This window comes from Canis aureus, chromosome 1, assembly GCF_053574225.1.
Source record: "Canis aureus isolate CA01 chromosome 1, VMU_Caureus_v.1.0, whole genome shotgun sequence".
Taxonomy (NCBI): domain Eukaryota; kingdom Metazoa; phylum Chordata; class Mammalia; order Carnivora; family Canidae; genus Canis; species Canis aureus.
Window position 1 is genome coordinate 109,682,005 of NC_135611.1, and position 25,156 is coordinate 109,707,160.

The 25,156-nt window shown below is 49.1% G+C and overlaps 1 protein-coding gene across 2 annotated transcripts; it reads left to right on the forward strand.

Annotated features, from left to right (window-relative positions):
* Positions 1-12,363: 12,363 nt before the first annotated feature.
* AP2S1 (adaptor related protein complex 2 subunit sigma 1) lies at positions 12,364-23,467 on the forward strand. 2 transcript variants are annotated; one of them, XM_077847571.1, is made up of 5 exons: positions 12,364-12,522; positions 16,423-16,572; positions 22,378-22,491; positions 22,900-22,959; positions 23,105-23,467. In XM_077847571.1, exons 1-5 carry the CDS (start codon positions 12,520-12,522, stop codon positions 23,204-23,206), a joined length of 429 nt encoding a protein of 142 aa, XP_077703697.1. In that variant the 5' UTR covers positions 12,364-12,519; the 3' UTR covers positions 23,207-23,467. The 2 variants fall into 2 exon arrangements, with proteins under 2 accessions (XP_077703697.1, XP_077703702.1); XM_077847576.1 differs by lacking the exon at positions 12,364-12,522 and adding an exon at positions 12,596-12,619.
* The last annotated feature ends 1,689 nt before the right edge of the window (positions 23,468-25,156 follow it).

A 25,156-nucleotide genomic window follows, 5' to 3' on the forward strand; every position in this document is an offset into this window, starting at 1 on the left:
ACGGCGGCACCTCCTTCCTGCGGCCGCCGCTCCCGCGCGCGCGCGCTCCTCGCTACTGCGCGTGCGTGGCGTGCGGACCGTTGCGAGAGGATAACGGCCCCGGGGTGCGCGCCGCCAGAGGATGACCGGCGCCGGGCAGGAGACAAAGTGAGGGCGGCTATGCGCCCAAGGGGCTCAGTGCCATCACCGCGGCCTCTGGCTGGGAACGAGCGCGGAGACCATAATGCGCGTGCGCCCCAAAGGAATGCCGCTACTGCGGTGGCTGCGGCGCGAGACAGCACCAGGCAGCCTGCGAGCAGGCAAAGGGAATGGGGCGGGCAAGTGCGCGTGCGCGGGAGGGACTGCCTGGCGCAAGGCGGAGGGAGTGGCCCGCGGGAGTCGCGCGCGCTCTTGCGCGCGCCAGAAGCAGCCGACCCCTCCTTGTGGGGGTTCGTGGAGAAAGCGGGAGGGGAGAGGCATGGCCCGGCTTTGGGGGCGGGGGCGAAGGGCGCGATCCCGCTCGCGCGGGACCTGACCAGCCAATGGGAGGTAAGGGGAGGTGGGTTTGCCGCGCGAGCCTCAGCCCCTGGGATAACGGAGGAGGTGAGATGGAGCGACGTAACGTGGGGCGGTGGGGCGGGGCTGAAGGGAAGGGAGAACACTCAGCGAGGGGGTTGATTGGAGGACACGAGGAGGCGTGGCCCTCCCCAGCCCAATCCAAGCCTAGTAATTTGTCGTTCCGGAAGGAGGGGCAGGGCTCGGAAGCGCGTGCTCTTTCCCTCCGCAGGGAAGAAAATGTGCGGGCAGCGCGCCCGTTGATACGACTTGTTCTGGATTCGGTGATCGCCCAGGCCCGGGAGCGAGACAGGGGTCCGCTCCTGTACGCAGCCCTGACCTCCGAGTCAGCATTGTGCAAATGACTGCAAATCAAATGTCAGTTTTGGCCCGTGCAGGGTAAACAGTAATGATGGGAAGGGGCACTGCTGTAACCCTTGAGTTCTTCTGAACTGAGGAGGGGTTCCTCTGGGACCCCTCCGGAAGTATGCATGGTGGAAGATGAGCGTTCTGGGCATGGAGTCAATATTTACGGAATGCATGAAGAAAGGCTGTTTTCTATTGCATTTTGCGTGTTTTTTTTTCTCAGTCTCTTCATCCACAAAATGGAATAATCGTCGCACCTCCCTCGTAGGGTTGCTGAGAGGATTAAATGAGATAGATTTGTAAAGTGCTAAAAAGTATTACTTTAGAAAAGTTGATAGGCACAATTACAAATACTGACGTTTTATTTATTCTTTTAAAGTAATCTCTCTGTCTCTGTGTCTATCATAAATAAAAATAAATAAATCTTAAAAAAAAAACCTGGGGATCCCTGGGTGGCTCAGCGGTTTGGCGCCTGCCTTTGGCCCAGGGCGCGATCCTGGAGTCCTGGGATCGAGTCCCGCGTCGGCTCCTGGCATGGAGCCTACTTCTCCCTCCTCCTGTGTCTCTGCCTCTCTCTCTGTGTGTGTGTGTGTGTGTGTGTGTGTGTCTATCATAAATAAAAATAAATCCTTTAAAAAATAATCTCTACACCCAATGTGGGGTTCAAACTCAACCCAGAGATCAAGTCGCATGCTCTACTGACAGCCATCCAGGTACCCTTTATGCCCTCAAGTTTTAAAGTATCCCATTAAATAAAGTTTTTTTTCTTTTTTTTTTTTTTTTTTTTTTACTGATCAGAGTCCTTTCCCTTGACTTTTCCGACTTAGCATTTTTTTATGTATATAATCCGGTTTTTAGTTGTGTATTTTTGTTGTTGTTTTTTAAGTACTGTGAGCCAAACCAATCAAGTGTGTGGCCCAGGTTTTCTTTAGGCTGTCACCACAAACCTTAGTTTGTAAATGATTTTTAGATCACTTGAGGGAACAAGGGAACACTTGAGGGATTCCCCACCTCAAATTAATATGTCTTTATAACTCTAATGCCATGTTCAGGTCATCCAATTCTTAGAAAGACTGTGAACTGGCAGCACCTAGAATAAAGAAGACTGGTTTCCCGCTGGACCTAGATGTCCCTCTCTGTCTTTTGGAGCCTGTCAACTCTACCCTGTCCTTCAAGGCTCAGCTTAACATCACTTCCTCAAAGTGGCTTCCCAGATTTGGCTGGAGTCCTTATTTGATGAAAACAGTATTTTATGCTAGGCGACATTTTAAACACTTTAAACATATTAACTCACTTAATTCTCAACATCTTATGAGTAGATTATAGTGGTTATGGTTCTACTAAGGCACAGAGTTACACAGCTAGTCAGTGGCAGATTTGAAATTAAACCTCAGGCAGTGGAGGTCAGATGACTACACACTTATTGCTTCTTCATGGCACTCCATCAGGGCTTGAAATTCTCTATTGGTATCACCATTTTGTGTGTGAGCCCTCTGAAGGCAGGAGTTCTGTCTGGCTAGTTCTTCAGTCTGGCAAATAGCCCACAATAAATACTTATTAATAAATAAATGAATAAATCCCATGCTAAACAAAGGAGATGGCTGAAAAGACAGTTCTTGTCTAATGAGTAACTCCTACCTATCTTTGAGACGCTAGTTCATATGACCCCTCTTCCAGGAGGCCCTCCTAATCCACAGGCTGGGTCAGGCACGCCCTCTACGTTCCCATAGCCCTGTTGGATCCTCCATACAATCCCTGACCATCCTGGGCTGTCCCTGTCTAGTGACGGGTCCTTCTGTCCCAGCAGACTGCGAACCCAGTGAGCGCAGAGCAGGGGCTGAGTCAATGTTGATGCGTCCAGCACAGGTCCAGGCACGAGGCAAGGGCTCATGCAGTGTTTCCTTGAGTGAACGTTCGTTCAGAACTCTCAAGGAGCGCCTTCCCAGCTCTCCAATTCTTTCCTGTGCGCTGGAGGGCCAGTGTTAGCTGAGCAAGCCAACCACAGGAAGCAGGCTTCCCTGGGGGCAGCCGCCCCCGCACACCCGGCTAGCTTCCACTCCAGGATAAATAAACAACCGAGTAAACAATTAGCTGACAGAGAAAAGTGCCGACTGCTGGCCTGGGCCGCTGTCAAGATTTCCCAAGCATCACCCTGAAAGGCCCCGAGGACTGGACGTCACACCACCCAAAGTAGCAGCGTAGGTACAAGGCAGGGCCTGGGGTTCTGGACCCTAATTGGAGAAATGCACAGCCAGAAAAAATCCCCAAAAGAGTTTTGCAAAGAGGGTGAATGTGCTGGAGCAAATTCTCTCTACATTTCTCAGAGCGTGAAAAGAATCTGACAGAGGGTGGGGACCAGGTCTGCGCTCGTCCAAAAGTCAGTGAGCTCACAGCGCCTCCTACAATCCGAAGCCGGGAAGCTGCGTCTAGCTGAGGCCGCGGGGGATGTCAAAGAGGGCTGAACTCTCTCGCCATTGGTCGAAAGGGCAGCCAATCGCGGGGAAGGAACGGAAGGCGGGGATGCTCGGATGCACTGCTGGATCCCGCCGCCCCGCCAGTGATTGGACACACAGTGGGCACGGACTACATATCTGATGGAAGGATGGATGACGAATCTCTCCATTTCTATAGGATTTGAAAATTGAAATATGGAACGGAGAAGGACACAAATGACAACTGTACAGCCCGATGAATAATTCACAAAAACACCCCCCCCGTAACCTGTACCCAGATAAAAACACAGAATGTGACCAATCGCTCAGGAACCCCCCCAACCCGTTCTAGTCACTTCCTCCCCTTCACGATGAAAACCTCTATCCCAATTTCTAGGGCTGTAGATTAGTTTTGCCCGTTTTTATACCTTATATAAATGAAAGTGTGCAAGTGGACTCTTTTAATCCACGTTGTTAGACTTATCCACGTTACTGTGTAACTAGATCTTTCATTCTCAATGCTGCGTAGTATTTCACTATGTGAATGAAATAAAATGTATTGATCCATTCTAGTTTCGGCGAGCATCTGGGTAATTTCCACCTTGGGGCTATTAAGAACACTGCTGTTATGACAGTCTAGAATATGTCTTTAGGGATCCCTGGGTGGCTCAGCGGTTTAGCGCCTGCCTCCGGCCCAGGGGGTGATCCTGGAGTCCTGGGATCGAGTCCCGCATCAGGCTCCCTGCATGGAGCCTGCTTCTCCCTCTTCCTCCCTCTCTTTGTGTCTCATGAATAAATCAAATCTTTAAAAAAAAAATAGAATATGTTTTTTAGTGGCGCACGTGGATGGTGTAGTCAGTTAAGGATATGACTCTGGGTTTTGGCTCTGGTCATAGTCTCAGGGAGACTCCATCTTATCAGATGGAGCTCCCAGTAGGAGTCTGCTTGAGAGTCTCTCTCCCTCTCTCTCTGTCCCTCCTGCTCATGCTCACTCTCAGGAAGGAAAGAAGAAAGAAAGAAAGAAAGAGAGAGAGAGAGAGAGAGAGAGAGAGAAAGAAAAGAAAGAAAGATTTTTAAAAAGACTTTTGGTAAACATATTTATTCATTTCTGCTAGCTAAGTACCTGAGTGAAACTGCTGGTCACAGAGTGCACGTGTGTTCACCTTCCCCAAAGCGGATATACTAATTTTCATCCCAGGAGTCATGTGTAAGAATTTCAGCTGATCCACCTTTTCTATCTTTTAAATTTAATTTTGGCCATTCTAATGATTGTGTGGTTGTATCTTTTGTAGTCTTAATTTGTCTTTCCCCAATGATTCCTGAGGTTGAGCATCTTTTCATGGATGTGAAAGCCATCTGAATAGCAGCTTTTGTGAAGTCTGTTCAAATCTTTTGCCCATTTTTCCCATTGTTATACATTACTCTCTTTAATTATTTTAAGTTATGTAATACTACATGAATTTCTTGTCCTTGCAAGAAATGAAAATACTCCAGATAAAATCCAGTCTCCATGGAAAATCCAAACTCATCCTACTTGCCTCCCCAGAAATGTGTTTTCTTCTATACCTCTCTATACACTACATGAATGCAGCATAGTATAGTGCCTTGAGGCATTGACTCTGGAACCAGAATGCTTGGCCTAGAATCTCAACTCCATCATTTACAATAGTTGCGTGACTGGGGCAAGTTGCTCAACTTCTGTGTACCTCAATTTCCTCATATTTATTTTTTTAAAGATTTTATTCATTTATTCATGAGAGACACAAAGAGAGAGAAAGAGGCAGAGACCCAGGCAGAGGGAGAAGCAGGCTCCATGCAGGGAACCCAATGTGGGACTCGATCCCAGGTGTCCAGGATCAGGCCTTGGGCTGAAGGCGGTGCTAAACCGCTGAGCCACCTGGGCTGCCCAATTTCCTCATATTTAAAATGGGATTGACAATATTAATACCTACATCACAGGGCTGTTTTGAGGTTTCTATTTTTTAAAGATTTTGGGTTTTTTTTTAAAGATTTTTTATTTATTCTTTAGAATACACAGACAGGAGAGAGAGAGAGAGGCAGAGACACAGGCAGAGGGAGAAGCAGGCTCCATGCAGGGAGCCCGACGTGGGACTTGATCCCAGGATCCTGGGATCATGACCTGAGCTGAAGCCAGATGCTCAACCATTGAGCCACCCAGATGTCCCCTGAATTGAATTTCTTATTAAGGTTGAAGAACATTGCATTGTATATATTACATCTTGTTTAGCCATTCATCAGTTAAGGGACATTTGGACTTTTGGATACTGTGAATAATGCTGCTAGGAACATTAGCGTACAGGAATTTGAATCCCTGTTTTCAGTTACCTGGAATATATGGTCAAACATAAAACTGCTGTATCATGTGGTAATTCTACATTTAACTTTTTTGTGGAACCACCAAACTGTTTTCCACAGTGGCTGCACCATTCTCCATTTCTACCAGCAATGTACAAGGGTTCCAGTTTTCCTACATCTTTGCCAACACTTACTGCTATGGGTGGTTGTTTTCTTTTGTTTTTGATAGTAGCCATCATAAAGGTTGTGAAGTGGTATCTCATTGTGGCTTTCATTTGCATTTCCTCCAGACACTAGCGATGCTGAGCATATTTCACTATGCTTATTTGCCATTTGTATAGCTTCTTTGGAGAAATGTCTATTTGAGTCCTTTGCCCATTTTTGAATTGAGGTTTGTGGTTGTTGAGTAGTAGGAGTTCTCCATATACTCTGGATAGCAAGCCCTTATCAGATATATGATTTGCAAAAATTTTCTTCCATTCTGTGAGTTGTCTTTGCACTCTCTTGATAGCGTCCTTTGATGCACAAAAGCTTTTTTTTTAATTTTTTTTTTTTTTTTTATGATAGGCACACAGTGAGAGAGAGAGAGAGAGGCAGAGACACAGGCAGAGGGAGAAGCAGGCTCCATGCACCGGGAGCCCGACGTGGGATTCGATCCCGGGTCTCCAGGATCACGCCCTGGGCCAAAGGCAGGCGCCAAACCGCTGCGCCACCCAGGGATCCCTGATGCACAAAAGCTTTTAATTTTGATGCACAGGGTTTTTTTCCCTTATGTTGCTTATGAGTTTGGTATCAGATGGATCGCATAGCTTTTAAAAAAGAAAAATGTGGCAGACATTACCTTAGCCAAATGATCACACACACGAAGGAAGAGACAAACCAGCATCACATATCCATCACGGGATACTCTGAGAAGTACACAGGATCTCTCTGTGATATTCCTGCCCCAAAATGTCAAACCTGAATCTAATCATGAAGAAACATCAGACAAACCCAAATGAAGGGACATTTTGCAATATAATTGATGTGGACTATTCAAAAATGTAAATGTCTTGAAATACTGACAAAGCAAGGAAACTGGTTAAGGATTAAAGAAAGCTAAAGGAACATGACAATTAAATGCCACCTTCAGGAGCACCTGGGTGGCTCAGTGGTTGAGCATCTGCCTTTGGCTCAGGTCATGATCCTGAGTTCTGGGATCCAGTCCCACATCCGGCTCCCTCTGCCTGTGTCTCTGCCTCTCTCTGTGTGTTTTTCATGAGTAGATAAATTAATAAAATCTTTAAAAAAATGCCACCTGAAATCCTGGATTGGATTCTGGAACATAAAACAAAAAACAAAACAAAAAACCTAGGGGTGCCTGAGTGGCTCAGAGGGTTAGCGTACAACTCTTGATTTTTTTTTTTTAATTTATTATAGTCAGAGAGAGAGAGAGAGAGAGAGAGAGAGAGAGGCAGAGACATAGGCAGAGGGAGAAGCAGGCTCCATGCACCGGGAACCCGATGTGGGATTCGATTCCGGGTCTCCAGGATCGCGCCCTGGGCCAAAGGCAGGCGCTAAACCGCTGCGCCACCCAGGGATCCCCTCCCCCCCCTTTTTTTAAGATTTATTTATTTATTCATTCAGAGAGAGCGAAGAGAGGGGCAGAGACACAGGCAGAGGGAGAAGCAGGCACCATGCAGGAAGCCCGATGTGGGACTCGATCCTTGGTCCCCAGGATCACACCCCGGGCTGCAGGCGGCGCTAAACCGCTGCGACGCCGGGGCTTGCCCCCAACTCTCGATCTTAATTCAGTTTTTGATATCAAGGTCATGAGTTGAAGGCCCAGCATGGAGTCTACTTAAAAAAAAATAAAATAAAGAAAAGAAAAAAAGTAAAAATCTGTAGGGCGTATTACTGGGATGATCAGGGATATTTTATTTTTTAAGGGATATTTTAATATAGGCCTATATTAGATTATAGTGTAGTATTAATGTAAAAATTCCCTACATGTGATCTTTGTGTCGTTATGGAGGAGGCTAAGGAGATGTCCTCTTTTATGAAAGGAACATATTGGGGCAGCCCGGGTGGCTCAGTGGTTTAGCTCCGCCTTTGGCCCAGGGTGTGATCCTGAAGACCCGGGATCAGTATTGGGATAGGGATTGGGATCGAGTCCCACGTGGGGCTCCCTGTGTGGAGCCCGCTTCTCCCTCTGCCTATGTCTCTGCCAGTCTCTCTGTGTGTCTCTCATGAATAAATAAATAAAATCTTAAAAAAATAATAATAATAAAATAAATTTTAAAAATTAAAAAAAAAAAATGGTTCCAGGGCACCTGGGTGGCTCAGTCAATGAAGCATGTGCCTTTGGCTCAGGTCATGATCTAGGGGAGATTGAGCCCTGAGTCGGGTTCCCTGCTTCTCACTCTCCCTTTGCCCCCCCACTCCATGCTCATGCTCTCTATCTCAAATCAATAAATAAAATCTTTTAAAAACTGGCTCCAATAAATAAATACACAGAAAGTAAATGCACTCTACCCCAACCCTCGCCCCTGCAACATTAATCAATGGTTGGTTAACATGCACTCATTTTCTGATCTCAGCTCAAATGTCACTCCCTCTGTGGAAGCTGTCTCTAACATTTCAGCTAGGCCAGGTGCCTCAGCTATAAGCAGTTGTGACAGCCAGGCCCCTCAGATGAATTGCAATAATTCTCACTACGTATTATTGTCCCTTGCTATGTAAGATATGGTTGATCTGTGTACCAACAAGATATGGCACAAGTGAAAGGGCGTGACGACTGAGGCAAGGTCATAAAAGACATTGCTGCTTTGGCCTTGCCCTTTCTTGGATCATTCACTCTAGGGGAAAAATAGCTGCCATATGAGGATACTCATGTGTCCTTGTGGGAAGGTCCATCTGGTGAGGAACTGAGTCCTCCTGTCAAGAGCCAGCATTTAGGGCACTCTCTCTGTCAATAAATGAATAAAATGTAAAAAAAAAAAAAAAAAAGACAGCATTAATTGGGCAATCCTAGGAGTGACCCATCTGGATGAATCCAATCGAGCTTTCAAATGACTGCATTCCTAGCTGATGTCTTTTTTTTTTTTTAAGGTTTTATTTCATTTTAGTTTTTAAAGATTTTATTTGAGAGAGAGCCAGAGGACAGCAGGGGGAGGGGCAGAGGGACAGGAAGAAGCAGACTCCCTGCTGAGTAGGGAGCCCAATGCAGCTCCATCCCAGGACCCTGAGATCATGACCTGAGGCAAAGGCAGATGTTTAACTGTCTGAGCCACCGAGGTGCCCCCACCCCCACCAGCTGATGCCTTGATTGCAACCTCATGAGAGACTCCAAACTAGAACCACCCAGTTAAACTACTCCCAAATTACTGACCCACAGAAACTGAGTGAGATAAGAAATATTGTTTGCGAAGTAGATTTTTTAAAAAGATTTTTATATATTTATTCATGAGAGACACAGGGAGAAGGCAGAGACATAGGCAGAGGGAAAAGCAGGCTCCCTGTGGGAAGTCTGATGCGGGACTCGATCCCAGGACCCTGGGATCACGCGACCTGACCCACCCAGGCGTCCCTGCGAAGGAGTTTTAAATAAAATTTACTTGCATAATGTCCTTTAAGTCTGTTTTCCCTGCCAGACCATGAATGTTGTCTGGGTGGGGACAGTGTCTGTTTTCTTGATGCCTGTTCATTCATTCATTCGACAAATGTTTACTTAACACCAGACTTGTACTAGGCTCTGAGCTGAACCCTGGAAATCAGGGCTGGAATAAGGTGAGGCAAGCAAGGTATCCAGGGTACAAACTTCAAGGAGATGCTTACTTTCAGGCTTGTGCAAGGGCTGGGTCAACACCTAAGAGTGAGTGCTCTTTTAAATTTTACACCCTGGGGATCCCTGGGTGGCGCAGCAGTTTGGCGTCTGCCTTTGGCCCAGGGCACGATCCTGGAGACCCGGGATCCAATCCCACATCGGGCTCCCGGTGCATGGAGCCGGCTTCTCCCTCTGCCTATGTCTCTGCCTCTCTCTCTCTCTCTGTGTGACTATCATAAAAAAAAAAAAAAAAAAAAATTTACACCCTGGGCACCTTGTTTACCTTATCTCAGTCCCAGTTCTTTTTTTTTTTTTTTATTTATGATAGTCACAGAGAGAGAGAGAGAGAGGCAGAGACAGAAGCAGGCTCCATGCACCGGGAGCCCGACGTGGGATTCGATCCCGGGTCTCCAGGATCGCGCCCTGGGCCAAAGGCAGGCGCCAAACTGCTGCGCCACCCAGGGATCCCTCAGTCCCAGTTCTATTAGAGATAGAGCAGAGCACAAGATAGAAATGATCCTTAACCTTTTTTTTTTAAAGATTTTTATTTATTTATTCATGAGAGACACACAGAGAGGGAGCGAAGCAGAGACACAGGCAGAGGGAGAAGCAGGCTCCATGCAAGGAGTCCGATATAGAATTTGATCCTGGGACTCCAGGATCATGCCCTGGGCTGCAGGCAGGCGCTAAACCACTGAGCCACCCAGGGATCCCAATCCTTAACCTTTTTTTGCCCTTGCAATAATTCCATAGTGGTGTGTTGGTTCTTCTGCTGATACTATACTTTTAATTTACATTGTTCTATTATATGTTTTGTTTCTATTAGGATTGAGTCTTTCTTCAGTATCTATAGTAATACTTTATTGAGTGCTTACCAAGTGTCACCATATTCTAGATGATGTAGATACGTTAATAGACAGCGTCCCTGCCCTCAACCACCTAACGGGAGATGTAGACAACACGGCTCCCAGTGAAATCATTAAAAATTGTAATAAAGGCTATTGTTACCAGATCAAAGCAGGTCCCCTCCTCTGTGAGTTATAGACAGAGATTACACCAGGTGGAGTTACCACACAAAGTCATCACTGTTTGTACAAATAAGGAGATTACGGGAATAATTTCCAAAGGTGTGACTCCACAAACAAGGGTAAGCAGCCTCCTTTCATGAGGGGCTTGGGATGAATATTCCTCATCCCTCAGAGAGGGGGGCACCTGGGTGGCTTAGTGGTTGAGCATCTGCCTTTAGCTCAGGTTGTGAACCCTGGGTCCTGGATCAGGTCCCAAATCAGGCTCCCTGCAGGGAGCCTGCTTCTCCCTCTGCCTATGTCTCTGCCTATCTGTGTGTCTTTCATGAATAAATAAATAAAATCTTTAAAAAGATACTCAGAGAGGAATTTTAACGTTATAATGAAGCTGAGGTAACTATTGGGCATTTTTTGACTCATCTGCACAGGCATCTTATCCTCCAATATTTCTTTTCCTGTTCCAGCAATTCATTATAGTTAGTTTCTTTTCTTTCTTTCTTTCTTTCTTTTTTTTTAAATAACTGGGTGAATCTTTTCTTTCTGTTTGTTTCTTTTTAAGATTCTATTTATTCATTCATGAGAGACACACACAGAGAGAGAGGCAGAGACACAGGCAGAGGGAGAAGCAGGCTCCATGCAGGGAGCCTGATATGGGACTCGATCCCGGGACTCCAGGATCATGCCCTGGGCCAAAGGCAGGCGCCAAACCGCTGAGCCACCCAGGGATTCCTCTATAGTTAGTTTCTTAAGGATGAAAGTGAGAGGCAGAAGCTTCTAGGAGTTTCCTGAACTACAGGGGACCATGGGGTCTCCCCAGTGACACTACTAAAAAAAAATCAAACTAACCTATAGAATTGTTGGGGATAGGAGAAGGGGACCTTTGTACCCAGGGTCCTCTATGCAGGTCTGTGGAAGTGGTGTTTAAGGTAAAAGAAGAAAAAAGGCCAACCACAGAATGAATGAGGGAAGGCCATGTAGGGAATAGCAAGCGTAAAGGAAAGTCGCTTAGTTAGGAAAGAACTTGACCCATTTGAGTAACTGAAAGGAGACAACTGTACCCTATTACCTGATATATGTTAACAATGAGCCTTCATGATGTTAACTAGCATGTATTGAGCGCTTACGAGGTGTCAAACACAGTGATAAGTACTTTGGAAACTTACTGAGGCTTTATAAAGATTTTTATTTATTCAAGAGAGACACACAGAGAGGCAGAGACATAGGCAGAGGGTAAAACAAGCTCCCTCTGAGGAGCCTGATGCAGACTCGATTCCAGGACCCCGGGTTCATGACCTGAGTCAAAGGTAGACGCCCAACCACTGAGCCACCCAGGTGCCCCCTTACTGAGGCTTTAAAACAACCATACTGTGGTGACCTCTTGATCACTCCTGTTTACAGATGAAGAAACTGAATTTAGAGGTGAAGTCATTGTCCCAAAGTCCCCTGGTAGGAAATGCAGTGACAGGATTTGTACACAGTTCTGACTCTCAAAATAATTATCTTAAACCACTGTCCATCTCCCATAGGGAAACATTCGAGATATTTTAAACAAAGCACTAGGTGAGCGCGGAAAGAGTTACATTTCGAGCTCCCACAGCGGAGTTCCTTACTTAAAACTACTATTTCCAGCATGCACTTCTTCTTGCCTTGGGAGGATGGGGGTGGACGCAGGGCTACCAGAACTACATTCCCCAGAATGCAAGTCCCCATTGCTGGCCGACACGCAGGTCGTGAATTGTAGTCCGCGGCAGAGACATTCGCCCGCAACTCCCGGTATACATTCGGGGTCAGTACTACGTGGTGGGAAAAGGACAGTCGCGCGGCCTTTTGGGAAGCGGGATCGGCCCTTTTTCCCAGGTTTGCAGCCTGGCTGAGCGAAGGCATTCTTGAGACTACACTTCCCAGTGGGCTGTGCGCGAGAGGGCGGGCGAGTTCTTCTGCCGGAAGTCCGCTCTAGCCCCGGGTCCCCTAACTGCTGCGAGAGCCGGAGCTGCCCAGGAGCCGCGGGACCGGGGCCGCTGGGGTCCGGACGGGGGTCGCCATGGTAACGGCGGCGCGCCCACGTTGGGGCCGGGCGGAGGGTGGGTCCACGTGCAGGTACTCGAGGCTCGGTCGGGTACTGACAAGCCTCCCCTGCCGCGGTGCGTTGGTTTGGGCCGGGCGCGGGCTCTCGGGATTGGGGCCGACCCGAGGCCCGGGGCAAGGGGGCAGCTGCGCGGCGATTCTGGGCGCGGGAGTGCGCCGGAGGGCTCGACGCCAGGGGACAGTAGAGGCCGGGTGCCAAGGGGAGAGGGCTGTGCGGGAGGGAGACATTGGAGATGACTGAGGAGGTGGAGGTTGAAATGGGGAGGGAACTCGCGAAGCGGGATCTCGGAGGTGGGGAGACGGGATTGGAGGTGGGGTGGGGGCGTCTTACGAGGAGGGCGCTCTGGGAGTGTGGCAGGATAGTTGGGGAATGGGAGACACTGGGATGGGAGAGAAGGAGTCTTTAGAAGCCGGAAGCTGACAATGAAGGCAGAGAGGGTGTTGAAACGGGAGGGGTACTCCTGATGAGAGCGAGAATCTCTAGGGGAGGAGACTGGGCTCTGGAGATGGGAAGTCGGCTACTGTGCAGAATGGGGCTTTCGAGTCCAGGGAAGTGTGCTGCAAAGCGGGAGGAGGCTTAGAAGGTGGGAGCGAATATTAGAAATGGATGGGGAGGAGTGGACCAGATCTTTCCAAGAAGGAGAGGTCTTGAGTGGGAGCAGGCAGGGAAGTGTTGAGAGATGGGGAAGGAGCTTTTGGAGCAAGGACTGGGCTTTGGATTTGCCTACCCTCCCTCAGGGTGGGTCTTTGGACCTTAAGCAAGGATCCTTTGGGCAGGGAGCCGGAAAAAGATGAATGGAGGTGGGTGTCAGAATGAGGAGGAAGCCTCCTCCACAAAGAGCGTCATTGGAGGCAACATGTGTGGTTTGGAACTTGGGGAGGAGGCCCTGGCATCAGAGAAGTGATGTCCCAAGTAAAAGGCCTTCTGAAGCCTGAGAGAGGGAATTGAAACCCAGAAGAAATTCGAAGTCTAAAGGGAACAACTCCAGGGGAGGGGGCTTGGAGACAGGAAAGATGGGGGGGGGGCACCCGGAGGGAATGTCAGAGGGGTGAGGAGGCAGGAGGGAAAGGACCTCTCAGGAAAGATTCCCAGAGGTGGAGAGATTCTGACTGGGAGGAGAAACAGGAAGAGGTGTTATAAGGGAATTTGGGGGTAAGAGGCTGGGCTCTCCCTCAGCCCTTTTAGCTCTCCTCCCACGTGCCCCCATATATCTCTGGCTCTGCCCCTAGGTTGTGGCTGCCTAGTGAATTCCCTCCTCCCAACCTCCTGCCAAGCCCATGGCCTTTCCCTTCCTACTCAGGACCCCTAGCGCTAGGAAGTGGTTTTCCCTGGCTCAGCAGATGGAGTTCTTGGAAGGAGAGTGTAATATCCTGTTCCTTTACAGCTTGATTGGTTGGGGGAGGGAGGAATAGACTATCAGAGAATGAGACTTAGGAAAGAGAATGGACTCCCTGGAATGAGTAGGGGCTCCCACAGGGTAAGCTGGGGTCAGGGGGTCCACAGCAAAGCTTTTGGACTTCCAGCTGTGCTTTGTGGCTGTGAGACTTCTTTTCTCTGAGCTTTGGTTTCTTCATCTATAAAATGGTGTACACCTGCCCATCTCAAACAGACCTGGGCTGAAGGCAGGCTTCCTGCCTGGGTAAACTTGGGCCTTGGTTTTCTTAAAGTCAAATGATGGTGAATTATAATACCATTTAAGAACTAATACTTTTGTAACATTTTGTATGTGCTAGCCACAGTGCTACACCCCTTTCGTTTATTAACCCGTAGATTGTCTTATGTGGGAGGTGCTCTCTGTATAATAGACAGAAGGAGAAACTGAGGCCCAGAAAGGCTAGGTTACTTGCCCATGGACATACAGCTAAGAGGGCCAGCATTCATTCAGGCTCTGGAGTCTGTGCTTAGCCACTTGGATGAAGCTGTCTCCATCATCATAGCTCATTGTAGTGAGCGCTCCGTATGTAATAGGCACTGTGCTAAGCACTTCTGGCATTAACTTGTTCTGTTTTCATAGTAGCCCTAGGAGGATTGACCTGGCCTTTCAGAATCTTAAAAACAAATTTCCTAGCCCTCACTGATGATAATCATAGCTGACACAAAGCATGTGATCTGAGCCAGGCACTCTTCTAGATTCTTTTCTTTCTTTCTTTTTTTTTAATATTTTATTTATTTATTCATGAGAAACACAGAGAGAGTGGCAGAGACCTAGGCAGAGGAAGAAGCAGATTCCCCTCAGGGAGCCAGATGACGGAACTTGATCTCAGGACCCCAGAATCACACCCTGAGCCAAAGGCAGATGCTCAACCACTGAGCCACCCAGGTGTCCGTAGATACTTTTCATATATTGTTTACATCTCATCATACATTTTCCAGGTGGATAAGCTGAGGCACCAAGCAGTTACATCACTTGAGAAGTGGCAGATGCTTTGGAAAACAGCAGTGGCCAAAAATGTTAGGCATAGCATTACCATATAACCCAGCGATTCCCCTCCTAGGTATAGGGATAGCCAGGGGAAACATCAGTCCAAACAAATGTCCACGTAAAAGCTCGTGTGCGAATGTTCATAGCAGCCTTATTTGTAATCACCAAAAAGCGGAAATGACCCAAATGTCCATCAACTGATGGATGGATCAACAAAACAAGATATATCCATACAGTGGAACGGAACATAGTTCAGCATTAAAAAGAAAGGACTTGTGAACACACACTACAGTGTGAATGAACTTTGAAAACATTGCCGAGGGACGCCTGGGTGGCTCAGTGGTTGAGCGTCTGCCTTGCCTCAGGGCATATCCAGGGGTCCTGGGATCAAATCCCACATTGGGGCCCCTGCATAGAGCCTGCTTCTCCCCTCTGCCTGTCTCTGCCTCTGTGTATCTGTCATTAATAAATAAAATTAAAAACAAAAAAGAAAACGTCGCCAAGGGGAAGAGGCCAAATACAAAAAGACCATGCATGTATTGTATGATTCTGTTTATATGAAACCTCCAGAAGAGGCATAGCCATAGAGACAGGAGATTATCTGTTGCCGGGAGCAGGGCGGTGGCTGCTAACCTGTGGAGATTTCTTCTTGGGGTGATGAAAATATTGTAGAATTAGATAGTAGTGATTTTGGCAACATTATATACGAATATACTAAAAACCACTGAACTTTATGAAAAAAATAATAAAAAAATAAAAACCACCGAACTGTACACATCTTAAATGGGTGAATTTTTAAGGCTTGGTAAGTAAAAAGAAAAAAGGAACATTGGGGAGATCTCTGGGATTCAGACCAAAGAAGTCTGGAACTCAAAGATTTCTTAGAAATTTGTATTTATTTATTTAAGTCCTCTCTCCACCAAACATGGGGCTTGAACTCACAACCCTAAGATCAAGAGTCCCTGCGCCTCCCGTTGAGCCCTGTGCCTCCCATTGTGCCAGCCAGGAGCCCTGCAACGCAAACATTTATTGAATGCCTGTTGTGTGCCAGCTACTGAATTAAGTTTAAAACATTTAAGTGCAGAACACTCTGATGAGATGGGTCCTCTAAGGAAACTGATTCTGCCGGTGTGGAAACAGGCTGCGGGGGGGGGCGGGCAGGGGGATCCTTGCTCCAAGGTCAAGCAGAGAAGGGAGTGGATCCTTGGGCTGACGGGGGAGTTGGCCGGTGGAAGCAGTCATTCCTCTAGGGTGTTGGGACCTGGGGTGGGAGTGTGTGGCCAGGCCAGCCAGACCAGGCTGCAGCCTAAACAGCTGCAGGAGGTGTGGACCCTACCCAGTGGGGATGGGTGGGGCTGTTGGGCGGGCCATCCAGTGCTGGCCAGCTCTCCCTCCCCCCCCTCACCTCCTCCACCTCCTCCTCTCCCCCTACGCAGATCCGCTTCATCCTCATCCAGAACCGGGCGGGCAAGACGCGCCTGGCCAAGTGGTACATGCAGTTCGATGACGATGAGAAACAGAAGTTGATCGAAGAGGTGCATGCTGTGGTCACCGTCCGAGATGCCAAACACACCAACTTTGTGGAGGTGATACTCCCCTCACGCTTGCCACACTCACCTTGTTCCTCTGCCCATCCTGCCCAGCCGCCAACTGCAGTAACCCCCAGACCTGTTTCCTTCCTATGTTCATATCCTCAGCCTGCTTTTGGCCTGCTGTCTTCCTTCCTTTGAGGGGAGGGGGAGACCTTTTCATTGTGATCATTTTCTTTTTTTTTTTTTTAATATGTTATTTATTTATAAGAGATAGAGGCAGAGACATAGGCAGACAGAAAAGTAGGCTCCCTGTGGGGGGCCTGATGCAGGACTTGAACCCAGTACCGTGGGATCACGCCCTGAGCCAAAGGCAGAAGCTCAACCATCGAACCACCCAGATGATATTTATTCAACAGCCACTATTTTGTGAAACATCCTTCAAACATACAAGATACTCCTTAAACATGTAATTCCACACGGACACAAATTTGTATACAGTCACTACCTCTTTAGAACCTTCAGTGTGTCAGCTATATATGTTTAGTATTGGGATTGTATTAAGAACAAGAATAGTATAATCGTGTTCTTAGTGAATTTGCAACCTTGGAAATTTCTTTCTTTCAAAAAGCTTCCATTTTAGTAATAAAAACTAAAGGAACTGGACAGGTTAGAAAAAATTTAATGGATATTTAGCTATGAAAGAAGATATTTATTAGACATTAACTCTTATTATGATTTAACTTTTTTTAAATTTAAATTCAGTTAATTAACGTATACTGTATTACTGGTTTCAGAGGTAGAGGTCAGAGGTTCGTCAATCTTATGTAACACCCAGTGCTCATTACACCATGTGCTCTCTTTAATACCCATCACCCAGTTACCCATCCCCCCACTTCCCTCTAGCAACCCTCAGTTTGTTTTAAGAGTCTTTTATGGTTTATCTCCCTCTCTGATTTCATCTTTTTTTTTTATTTTTTTATTTATTTATGATAGTCACAGAGAGAGAAAGAGAGGCAGAGACACAGGCAGAGAGAGAAGCAGGCTCCATGCACCGGGAGCCTGATGTGGGAATCGATCCCGGGTCTCCAGGATCGCGCCCTGGGCCAAAGGCAGGCGCCAAACCGCTGCGCCACCCAGGGATCCCTCTGATTTCATCTTGTTTTATTTTTTCCTCCCTTCCCCTATGATCCTCTGTTTTGTTTCTTAAATTCCACAAATGAGTGAGATCGTATAATAATTGTCTTTCTTTGATTGACTATTTCACTTAGCATAATACCCTCTGGTTTCATCCACATCATTGCAAATGGCAATATTTCATTTTTTTGATGGCTGAGTAGTATTCCATTGTGTGCGTGCGTGCGTGCGTGTGTGTGTGTGTGTGTGTATATATATATATATATATACACACCACATCTTCTTTATCCATTCATCCATCAACATGGGCTCTTTCCATAGTTTGGCTATTGTGGACATTGCTGCTATACACGTTGGGGTGCAGGTGCCCCTTTGGATCACTACACTTGTATCCTTGGGGTAAATACCTATTTAAACTTTTTAAAAAGATTTTATGTATTTATTTATTCATGAGAGACAGAGAGAGAGAGAGAGAGAGAGGCAGAAACACAGGCAGAGGGAGAAGCAGATTCCATGCAGGGAGCCCAATGCAGGACTCGATCCTGGGTCTCCAGGATCAGGCCCTGGGCTGAAGGTGGCGCTAAACCGCTGAGCCACCCAGGCTGCCCCATAAGTTTTTATTTTTAAGTCAGCTCCACACCCAACATGGGGCCTTAACTCACATCCCTGAGATCAAGGGTCACACGCTCTACCGCCTGAGCCAGCCAGGTGCCCCTCTTTGGTCTCCTTAAATTGAGAAGGCTCTGTCTTTAATTTCCATGGCATCAGCTGGGCTAGTTGTCCTATAAATTCAACACATATTTATCAGGGGTTTGCTGTATGGAGGCACTATTCTAGGAGCAGGAACAGGACAGACCCGAGTCCCTGCCCTGGGAGAGCTGATGTTCTGGTGGGAGGGAGACAGATAGTAAAGACAGAGCATAGCAGGAGGTGAGAGGTGCCAGGGGGAAGAAGCAGCCACTGTGGGAGATGAGAGTGCTGGGGTGTGTACGTTGGGGGTTGGAATGCAGGTGTAAATGATTTAGGAAGTCTGGAAAAGGTAGCTTTGGAACCAAGACCTAAAAGAGTTGAAAGAGTGGAAGGGGAGGATATCTGAAAGGGAGAACTCCACACCCAGGAAATGGCAAGTGCAAAGGCCCTGAGGCGAGGACATGCTGGGACATTCCTGGAATAGCAAGAAGGCCAGCATTCTGAGGGAATGTAAGCCAGCGAGGGGGGTGGAGGGCCGAGGAGAGGAGAGAGATAACAGGGACAAATGGCGCAGGGCCTCTTCCAAGGTGGCAGCCTGGAGAGGGTTTTGAGCAGAGGGGGGCAGGTGTGGGCCAACTTAGCAAAGAGCAGGTTGAGAGTGAAGACCAGGAGTGAGGTATCTGTTCACACCCCCACAGAGAATCCAGGAGGGAGTGATGAGTCAGTGTGCAGAGAGGGCAGGATGCCACAATGTGGAAGGTTCTGCACACAGAGGGCAAGGAAGCCTGCGGGACTTACCAGAGGAGGGATGAGTGACAGAGGGGAACACAGGAGAGAAGAGAAGCCATATCTAGAGGTGGGAGATGAGGAGGTAGAGGAGAACCAGGAGATATGGGGGGAGGCCGGCAGCCTTAAACAAAGGGTTTCCAGGAGGGGGGCCTTGCAGAGAGCAGGGCGATGGGGCCAGAGCAGGTGCAGGACAGAATGAGGGGGCACACGCCCACTCCCCTGGGCTGTCCTGCCACCAGCACAGCATCTTATCTCCCACTGTGCACTGTGGGGACTGAGACAGCCCTGTGAGCAACACAGACCTGTCCCCAGATGAGGACTACCCAGAGGGGTCAGGGCTGCAGGGCTGGGACGGAGCAGCCCAGTAGGACAAGGGCACCTGCCTCAGAGCGGGGTCAGAGAGGACTTCCCAGAGGAGGGAGTGCTGTAGGGAACAAGAGAGAATTGGTCCCTCCCCCAACACACTGGGGAGGGTCTGGGGGAGGAGACACTAAATAATGTCTCTCCTATGAGATTGAGGTCAGGGCAAGTCCTGGAGGAGGAGGAGGAGGAGTCCTTCCTGGAGGAGGACTTGTAAGAGTAAAACCAAAAGCTGAATAGCCAGTGAAGAAGGTCCAGGCCTCCCAAACTTTCTTCCTCTTGTTTGTTCATTAATGTTCATTCTTTTTTTTGTGTGTGTATGTGTTTTTTTTTTTAACCTCTGTTAGTTTCTTATTGCCGTGGCAACAAATCCTACAAATATAGTGGCTCAAAACAACATGATTTGTTGTTTTAAACAGTTCTTTTTTTTTTAAATTAATTTATTTATTTATGTATTTATGATAGGCACACAGTGAGAGAGAGAGAGGCAGAGACACAGGCAGAGGGAGAAGCAGGCTCCATGCACTGGGAGCCCGATGTGGGATTCGATCCCGGGTCTCCAGGATCGCGCCCTGGGCCAAAGGCAGGCGCCAAACCGCTGCGCCACCCAGGGATCCCTTTTTTTTTTTTAAACAGTTCTTGAGGTCAGGTGTCCAAAACGGGTCAGGAGGGCTGGGTTCCCTCTGCAGGCCCTGGGGAGAATCCATTTGCTTGCCTTTACCGGCTTCTGGAGGCAGCCTGCGTGCCCCAGAGAGTGGCCCCTTCACCAGCCTCAAAGCCAACCACATCTCACCTTAAAATCACTCCATCTGACTCGTACACTTCTGTCCTCCTCTTTCCCTGATAAGGACCCCTGTGATTACTCTGGGCCCATCTGGATCATCCAGGATCCCCCAGCTCAAGATCTTTAGTGTAATCACACCTCCACAGTCCCTTTTGCCGTGTAAGGTCACCCGTTCACAGGTTCCGGGGGTCAGGATGTGGACCTCTTCATGTGAAGGGCCATGCTGGGGACACAGCAGGCACAGCACCAGCTCAGGGTCAAATGAGACAGACCTGTCCCAGACAGTGATGCCCAGAGTGGTCAGGTGGGGGATGGGAGCCCAATGGGTAGGGGAGTACAGACAGGTGACTCACCCCAGCCTTCAGGAAGAGACTTATCTGAGAGTGTATAGGGGGAGAAGCCATGAGGGCCTGTGCCAGATCCCTGAGAAGCCTGCAAATTTATTTTTTTTTAACTTTTTTTTTTTTAAGATTTTATTTATTTATTCATGAGAGAGACACAGAGAGAGGCAGAGACACAGGCAGAGGGAGAAGCAGGCTCCATGTAGGGAGCCTGATGTGGGACTCGATCCCCGGACTCCAGGATTGCGCCCTGGGCCAAAGGCAGGCACCAAACCGCTGCGCCACCCAGGGTTCCCTATTTTTATTTTTTTTAAGATTTTATTTATTTATGCATAGAGACACACACGGAGGGGGGGGCAGAGACACAGGCAGAGGGAGAAGCAGGCTCCATGCAGGGAGCCCAATGTGAGACTTGATCCCAGGTCTCCAGGATCACACCCCGGGCTGCAAGCGGCACTAAACCGCTAAGCCACCAGGGTTGCCCCTATACCAAGTTTAAAAAGAAAAAAAGTAGGGGCTCCTGGTTGGCTCTGTCAGCAGAATGTGCAACTCTTGACCTCTGGGTCCTGAGTTTGAGCTCCGTGTTAGGTGTGGAACTACCTAAAAAAAAAAAAAAAAAAAGAAAGAAAGAAAGAAAGAAAGAAAAGAAAAGAAAAAAGTAGAGTTTAGAGTTTTACCCTGATGTGTGCTTATTAATCCGTGGATTATGTGCAGGAATTACTACAGTGATGTTAGAAAATGTACTCAAAGTATAGAAATTCACAAAAGAATTAGCTGGGGGGAGAAAAAGTCTAGGGGATGCCTGGGTGGCTCAGTGGTTGAGCATCTGCCTTTGGTTCGGGTCATGATCCCTGGGTCCCCGGATCGAGTCCCACATCGGGCTCCCTGCATGGAGCCTGCTTCTCCCTCTGTCTGTGTCTCTCATGAATAAATAAAATCTTATTTAAAAAAAAGTTTAAAAATCAGGGGCTAATGTTGGCTTTTGCAGTTGCCAGCAGGTGGCGACAGAACACACCAGACCCAGGGCTGGGACTTTTCCAAATTTTGCCCAAGGATCTTGTGCTTAGCAAACCAGTTCGCTGGTCTCTAAACCTGTCTCTTTATCGTATTTCCCTCACATAAGATTACAGTCTGTATCCTTGGTCCACATGTATTTATTCCTGGGCTGTATGTATGTGTTAGCGTAGAAATATTTATATTTTACATTACAGTTCAGGGTAAGGCTGGGGTGGTCTTGGTTGGTTATAAGCAGTGACTGCACTGCCCCGCACAGAGCCCGCCCCCAAGTAGTGTTTGAGGAATGATGGCATGAGTTAGTTCCAGGCTAAGGAATTCGACTTTCTCCAGAGGCGACAGGCAGGGAGCCACGGAAAGGTGAGGTAGACGTCGTGGGACACCCCAGCCTCCCTCTCGGCTCTGGGCTTTTTCTCACAAGCTGTTCCCTCTGCCCAGAGCACTCCTGCTCATATTCCAGGTCTAGGTCCAGATGCCCCCTCCTCCCAGAAGCCCTCCTGGGTCTCCAGACTGGGTTAGCTGCCCACGATGGGGAGTACTGAGGAGGAATCTCTCTGCAGTGGACTGTGAGCCCCAGTGGCGGGGGCTGGGTCCCGTCTCAGTCACCGCTGTGTCCCCCGCACCAGGCCGGACAGAGCAGGGCTTCAGGGACCAGGCATGGGGTGAAGGACTGACTTCTGGCCCCGAGCTGTCCCGCACTGTTGGGTTCTGGGCCGCCCAGTTGCTGACAGCCTCTCTGCCCCACAGTTCCGGAACTTCAAGATCATTTACCGACGCTACGCCGGCCTCTACTTCTGCATCTGCGTGGATGTCAACGACAACAACCTGGCCTACCTGGAAGCCATCCACAACTTCGTGGAGGTGCGAGGGTGGGCTGCGGCCCCAGGGGCCCTGGAGCCCCTAGAACCAGCCCTGGTCTCCCCAGGCGGGGTGCACAAACCCTCTCCCCACATCCCCGGGTGGACAGCCAGCCTCCCTCTGCCCCTCTCTGCCCACGTGATTCCTCTTTCTCCCTCCGCATGTGTCCGGTCAGTCTTCCCTGCCATCCTTTTCTGTTGCTATGTGATCGTCCTTGTTGTTTCTGGCTCTGTCTTTGTCCTGGTGTCTCTTCCTCCTCCCCCCTTCCCTCCCCTTCCACACTTCCTCTTGGTCTCTCTTTTACCATGTCTTTTTCGGGGGGAGGGGTGACCTTGGCTCCCATGTGCAGCCCTGTGTGGCCCTGTGTGCCTCCCTCTGCCCAGCTCTCACCATCTCTGCCTTCTCCCCCAGGTCTTAAATGAGTATTTCCACAATGTCTGTGAACTGGACCTGGTGTTCAATTTCTACAAGGTGGGCTCCTGGTGAAGACGAGGGTGTAAGGGGGGGTCAGAGCCCCCAGCTTCCATCGGAGGTTCAGACGAGCACCTGTTGAGGGAGGGGGAGAGAGGAAGAGCCCTCCCCTCACAGTGGGGTCTCCTGCCCTCCCTTCGCTCAGGTTTACACGGTCGTGGACGAGATGTTCCTGGCCGGCGAGATCCGAGAGACCAGCCAGACGAAGGTGCTGAAACAATTGCTGATGCTCCAGTCACTGGAGTGAGGGCAGCCGGCCCCTGCGCCCCGGCCCCTCACTCCCTGCTCGCCCCTCTCCAGGCCGGGGCTGCCCGGCGCCCTCCCTCACCTGCCCAGGAGGAAGGCCCACAGCTGGGCCTGGGCCACCAGGGAGGAGACTGCACCCCACTGCCTCTGGGCCCAGCCAGGGGCGGAGGCCATCTCGCGTGTTCTGAGTAACCGTGACGTTGTCGTGTGACGCTGTGAGTGCGTGTGTGTGGAGCCCCCAATAAACCCATGGTCTCGCCTGGCCTGTGTCTTGGAGCCCTTGCCGGTCTGCCCTGGGGACCCCAGACACTTGGGACACCCTCCCATCAGTGTGCAAGGCTGACAGCAAACACTCCTTGGCCTGAGAGCGGCAGTTGGCCCAGATGCGTTCATCTAGGCCGCTGCCCACAGAGGGCTCCTGAGAGTGGAAGGGGAGATAGATAGATAGATAGATAGATTAGATAGATAGATAGATAGATAGATTTATTTATTTATTTATTTATTTATTTATTTAAAAGATTTATTTTTATTTATTTATGGTAGACACAGAGAGAGAGAGAGGCAGAGACACAGGCAGAGGGAGAAGCAGGCTCCATGCACCGGGAACCCGACGTGGGACTCGATCCCGGATTTCCAGGATCGCGCCCCGGGCCAAAGGCAGGCGCGAAACCACTGAGCCACCCAGGGATCCCGGGGAGATAGATTTAGACCCCAGGCACCTGCTACTAAAATAATAATCCTCCTGGCCAACACCTAATAGTGTCATGCGTCTCCCATGTGCTGTTCAAAGTGTCCCAAGTATTATCTTCCCTCATCGTAAGATCCTGAGGAAACAACCAGTGTCTGCCCATTTTCCAGGTGAGATCACTCATCCCAGGACCATGAAAAGGCTTGGCCAAGGTCATGTCACTAGTGTGGCTAAGCCAGGTTTGTCCTAAGCCCAGGCAGTTGGCTCCAGAATCCTCATTTTTAACCCCCAGACTGGGTGGCTGTCAGGACCACAGGCTCTGGGCCTCATGGTTCGTGGTTCTCAGCAACAGCCCTGCTGGCCTTGGGGTCGGACCATTTTCCACTGAGTGACACTGTCCCAGCGGCCCCTGGACTGTTGGCCTCCACCTACCACGTACCAGCAACAGCCCTCTGGCCACCGTAACAACGTGGCCACGGCCATGGCGTGTTTCTAGGCCCCCCCGGAGTGGCAGTGCCTTCCTGCCCCCTGCCCTGCACCGAGAGCTGAGGATGGCTGCTGGCCGCACCCACAATCAGCACTTGTGCCAAGCTGAGAACGTCGCCAGGCATCAGGGTCTGCTCTTATCAACATCACACAGCCCCGTGCCAGCGTCCCAATGACAAGAGGTGGCCCTGGCCCAGCTCAGCCATATGCATGCTGTGTAACCTTTGGGCAAGTCCCTTAACCTTTTGCCTCAGTTCTTCATCTTGAAAATGGGTTGACAATAGTTGTTATTGTTGTTGTTTTTTAACTACACTCTGCACCCAATGTGGATCCCAACACGAGGCTTGAACTCACAACCTTGAGATCAAGATCTGAGCTGAGATCCAAGAGTCGGCCATTTAACCAACTGAGCCACCCTGGCGTCCCCAATCATAGTCTTGATCCCACAGGGTGTGCTTGAGAATTAAGTTAATCCTAGGAAAGTTTAGGAGGTACCTGAGTGACCAGTGGTGGAGGGGTGAGGGTGGAGGAGGCAGATTTGAGTGAGGCTCGGGTGGATTTGCAGCCAGGGCGAGGGGGTGGGAGGCAAAGCCCTCCCTGAGATGGGGAACAGGCAGGTCGGTGGTGGCTTTGAGGGGGAGGGTGCTGAGGTTATCAGGACACGTGAGTGTGTGTCCTGGAGCCCCAGCAGCACGTGACCACAAACTGGGTGTCATAAAACGAGAAATCGAGCCCCTCATACTTCTGGGGGCCAGAAGTCTGAAATCAAGGTGCCAG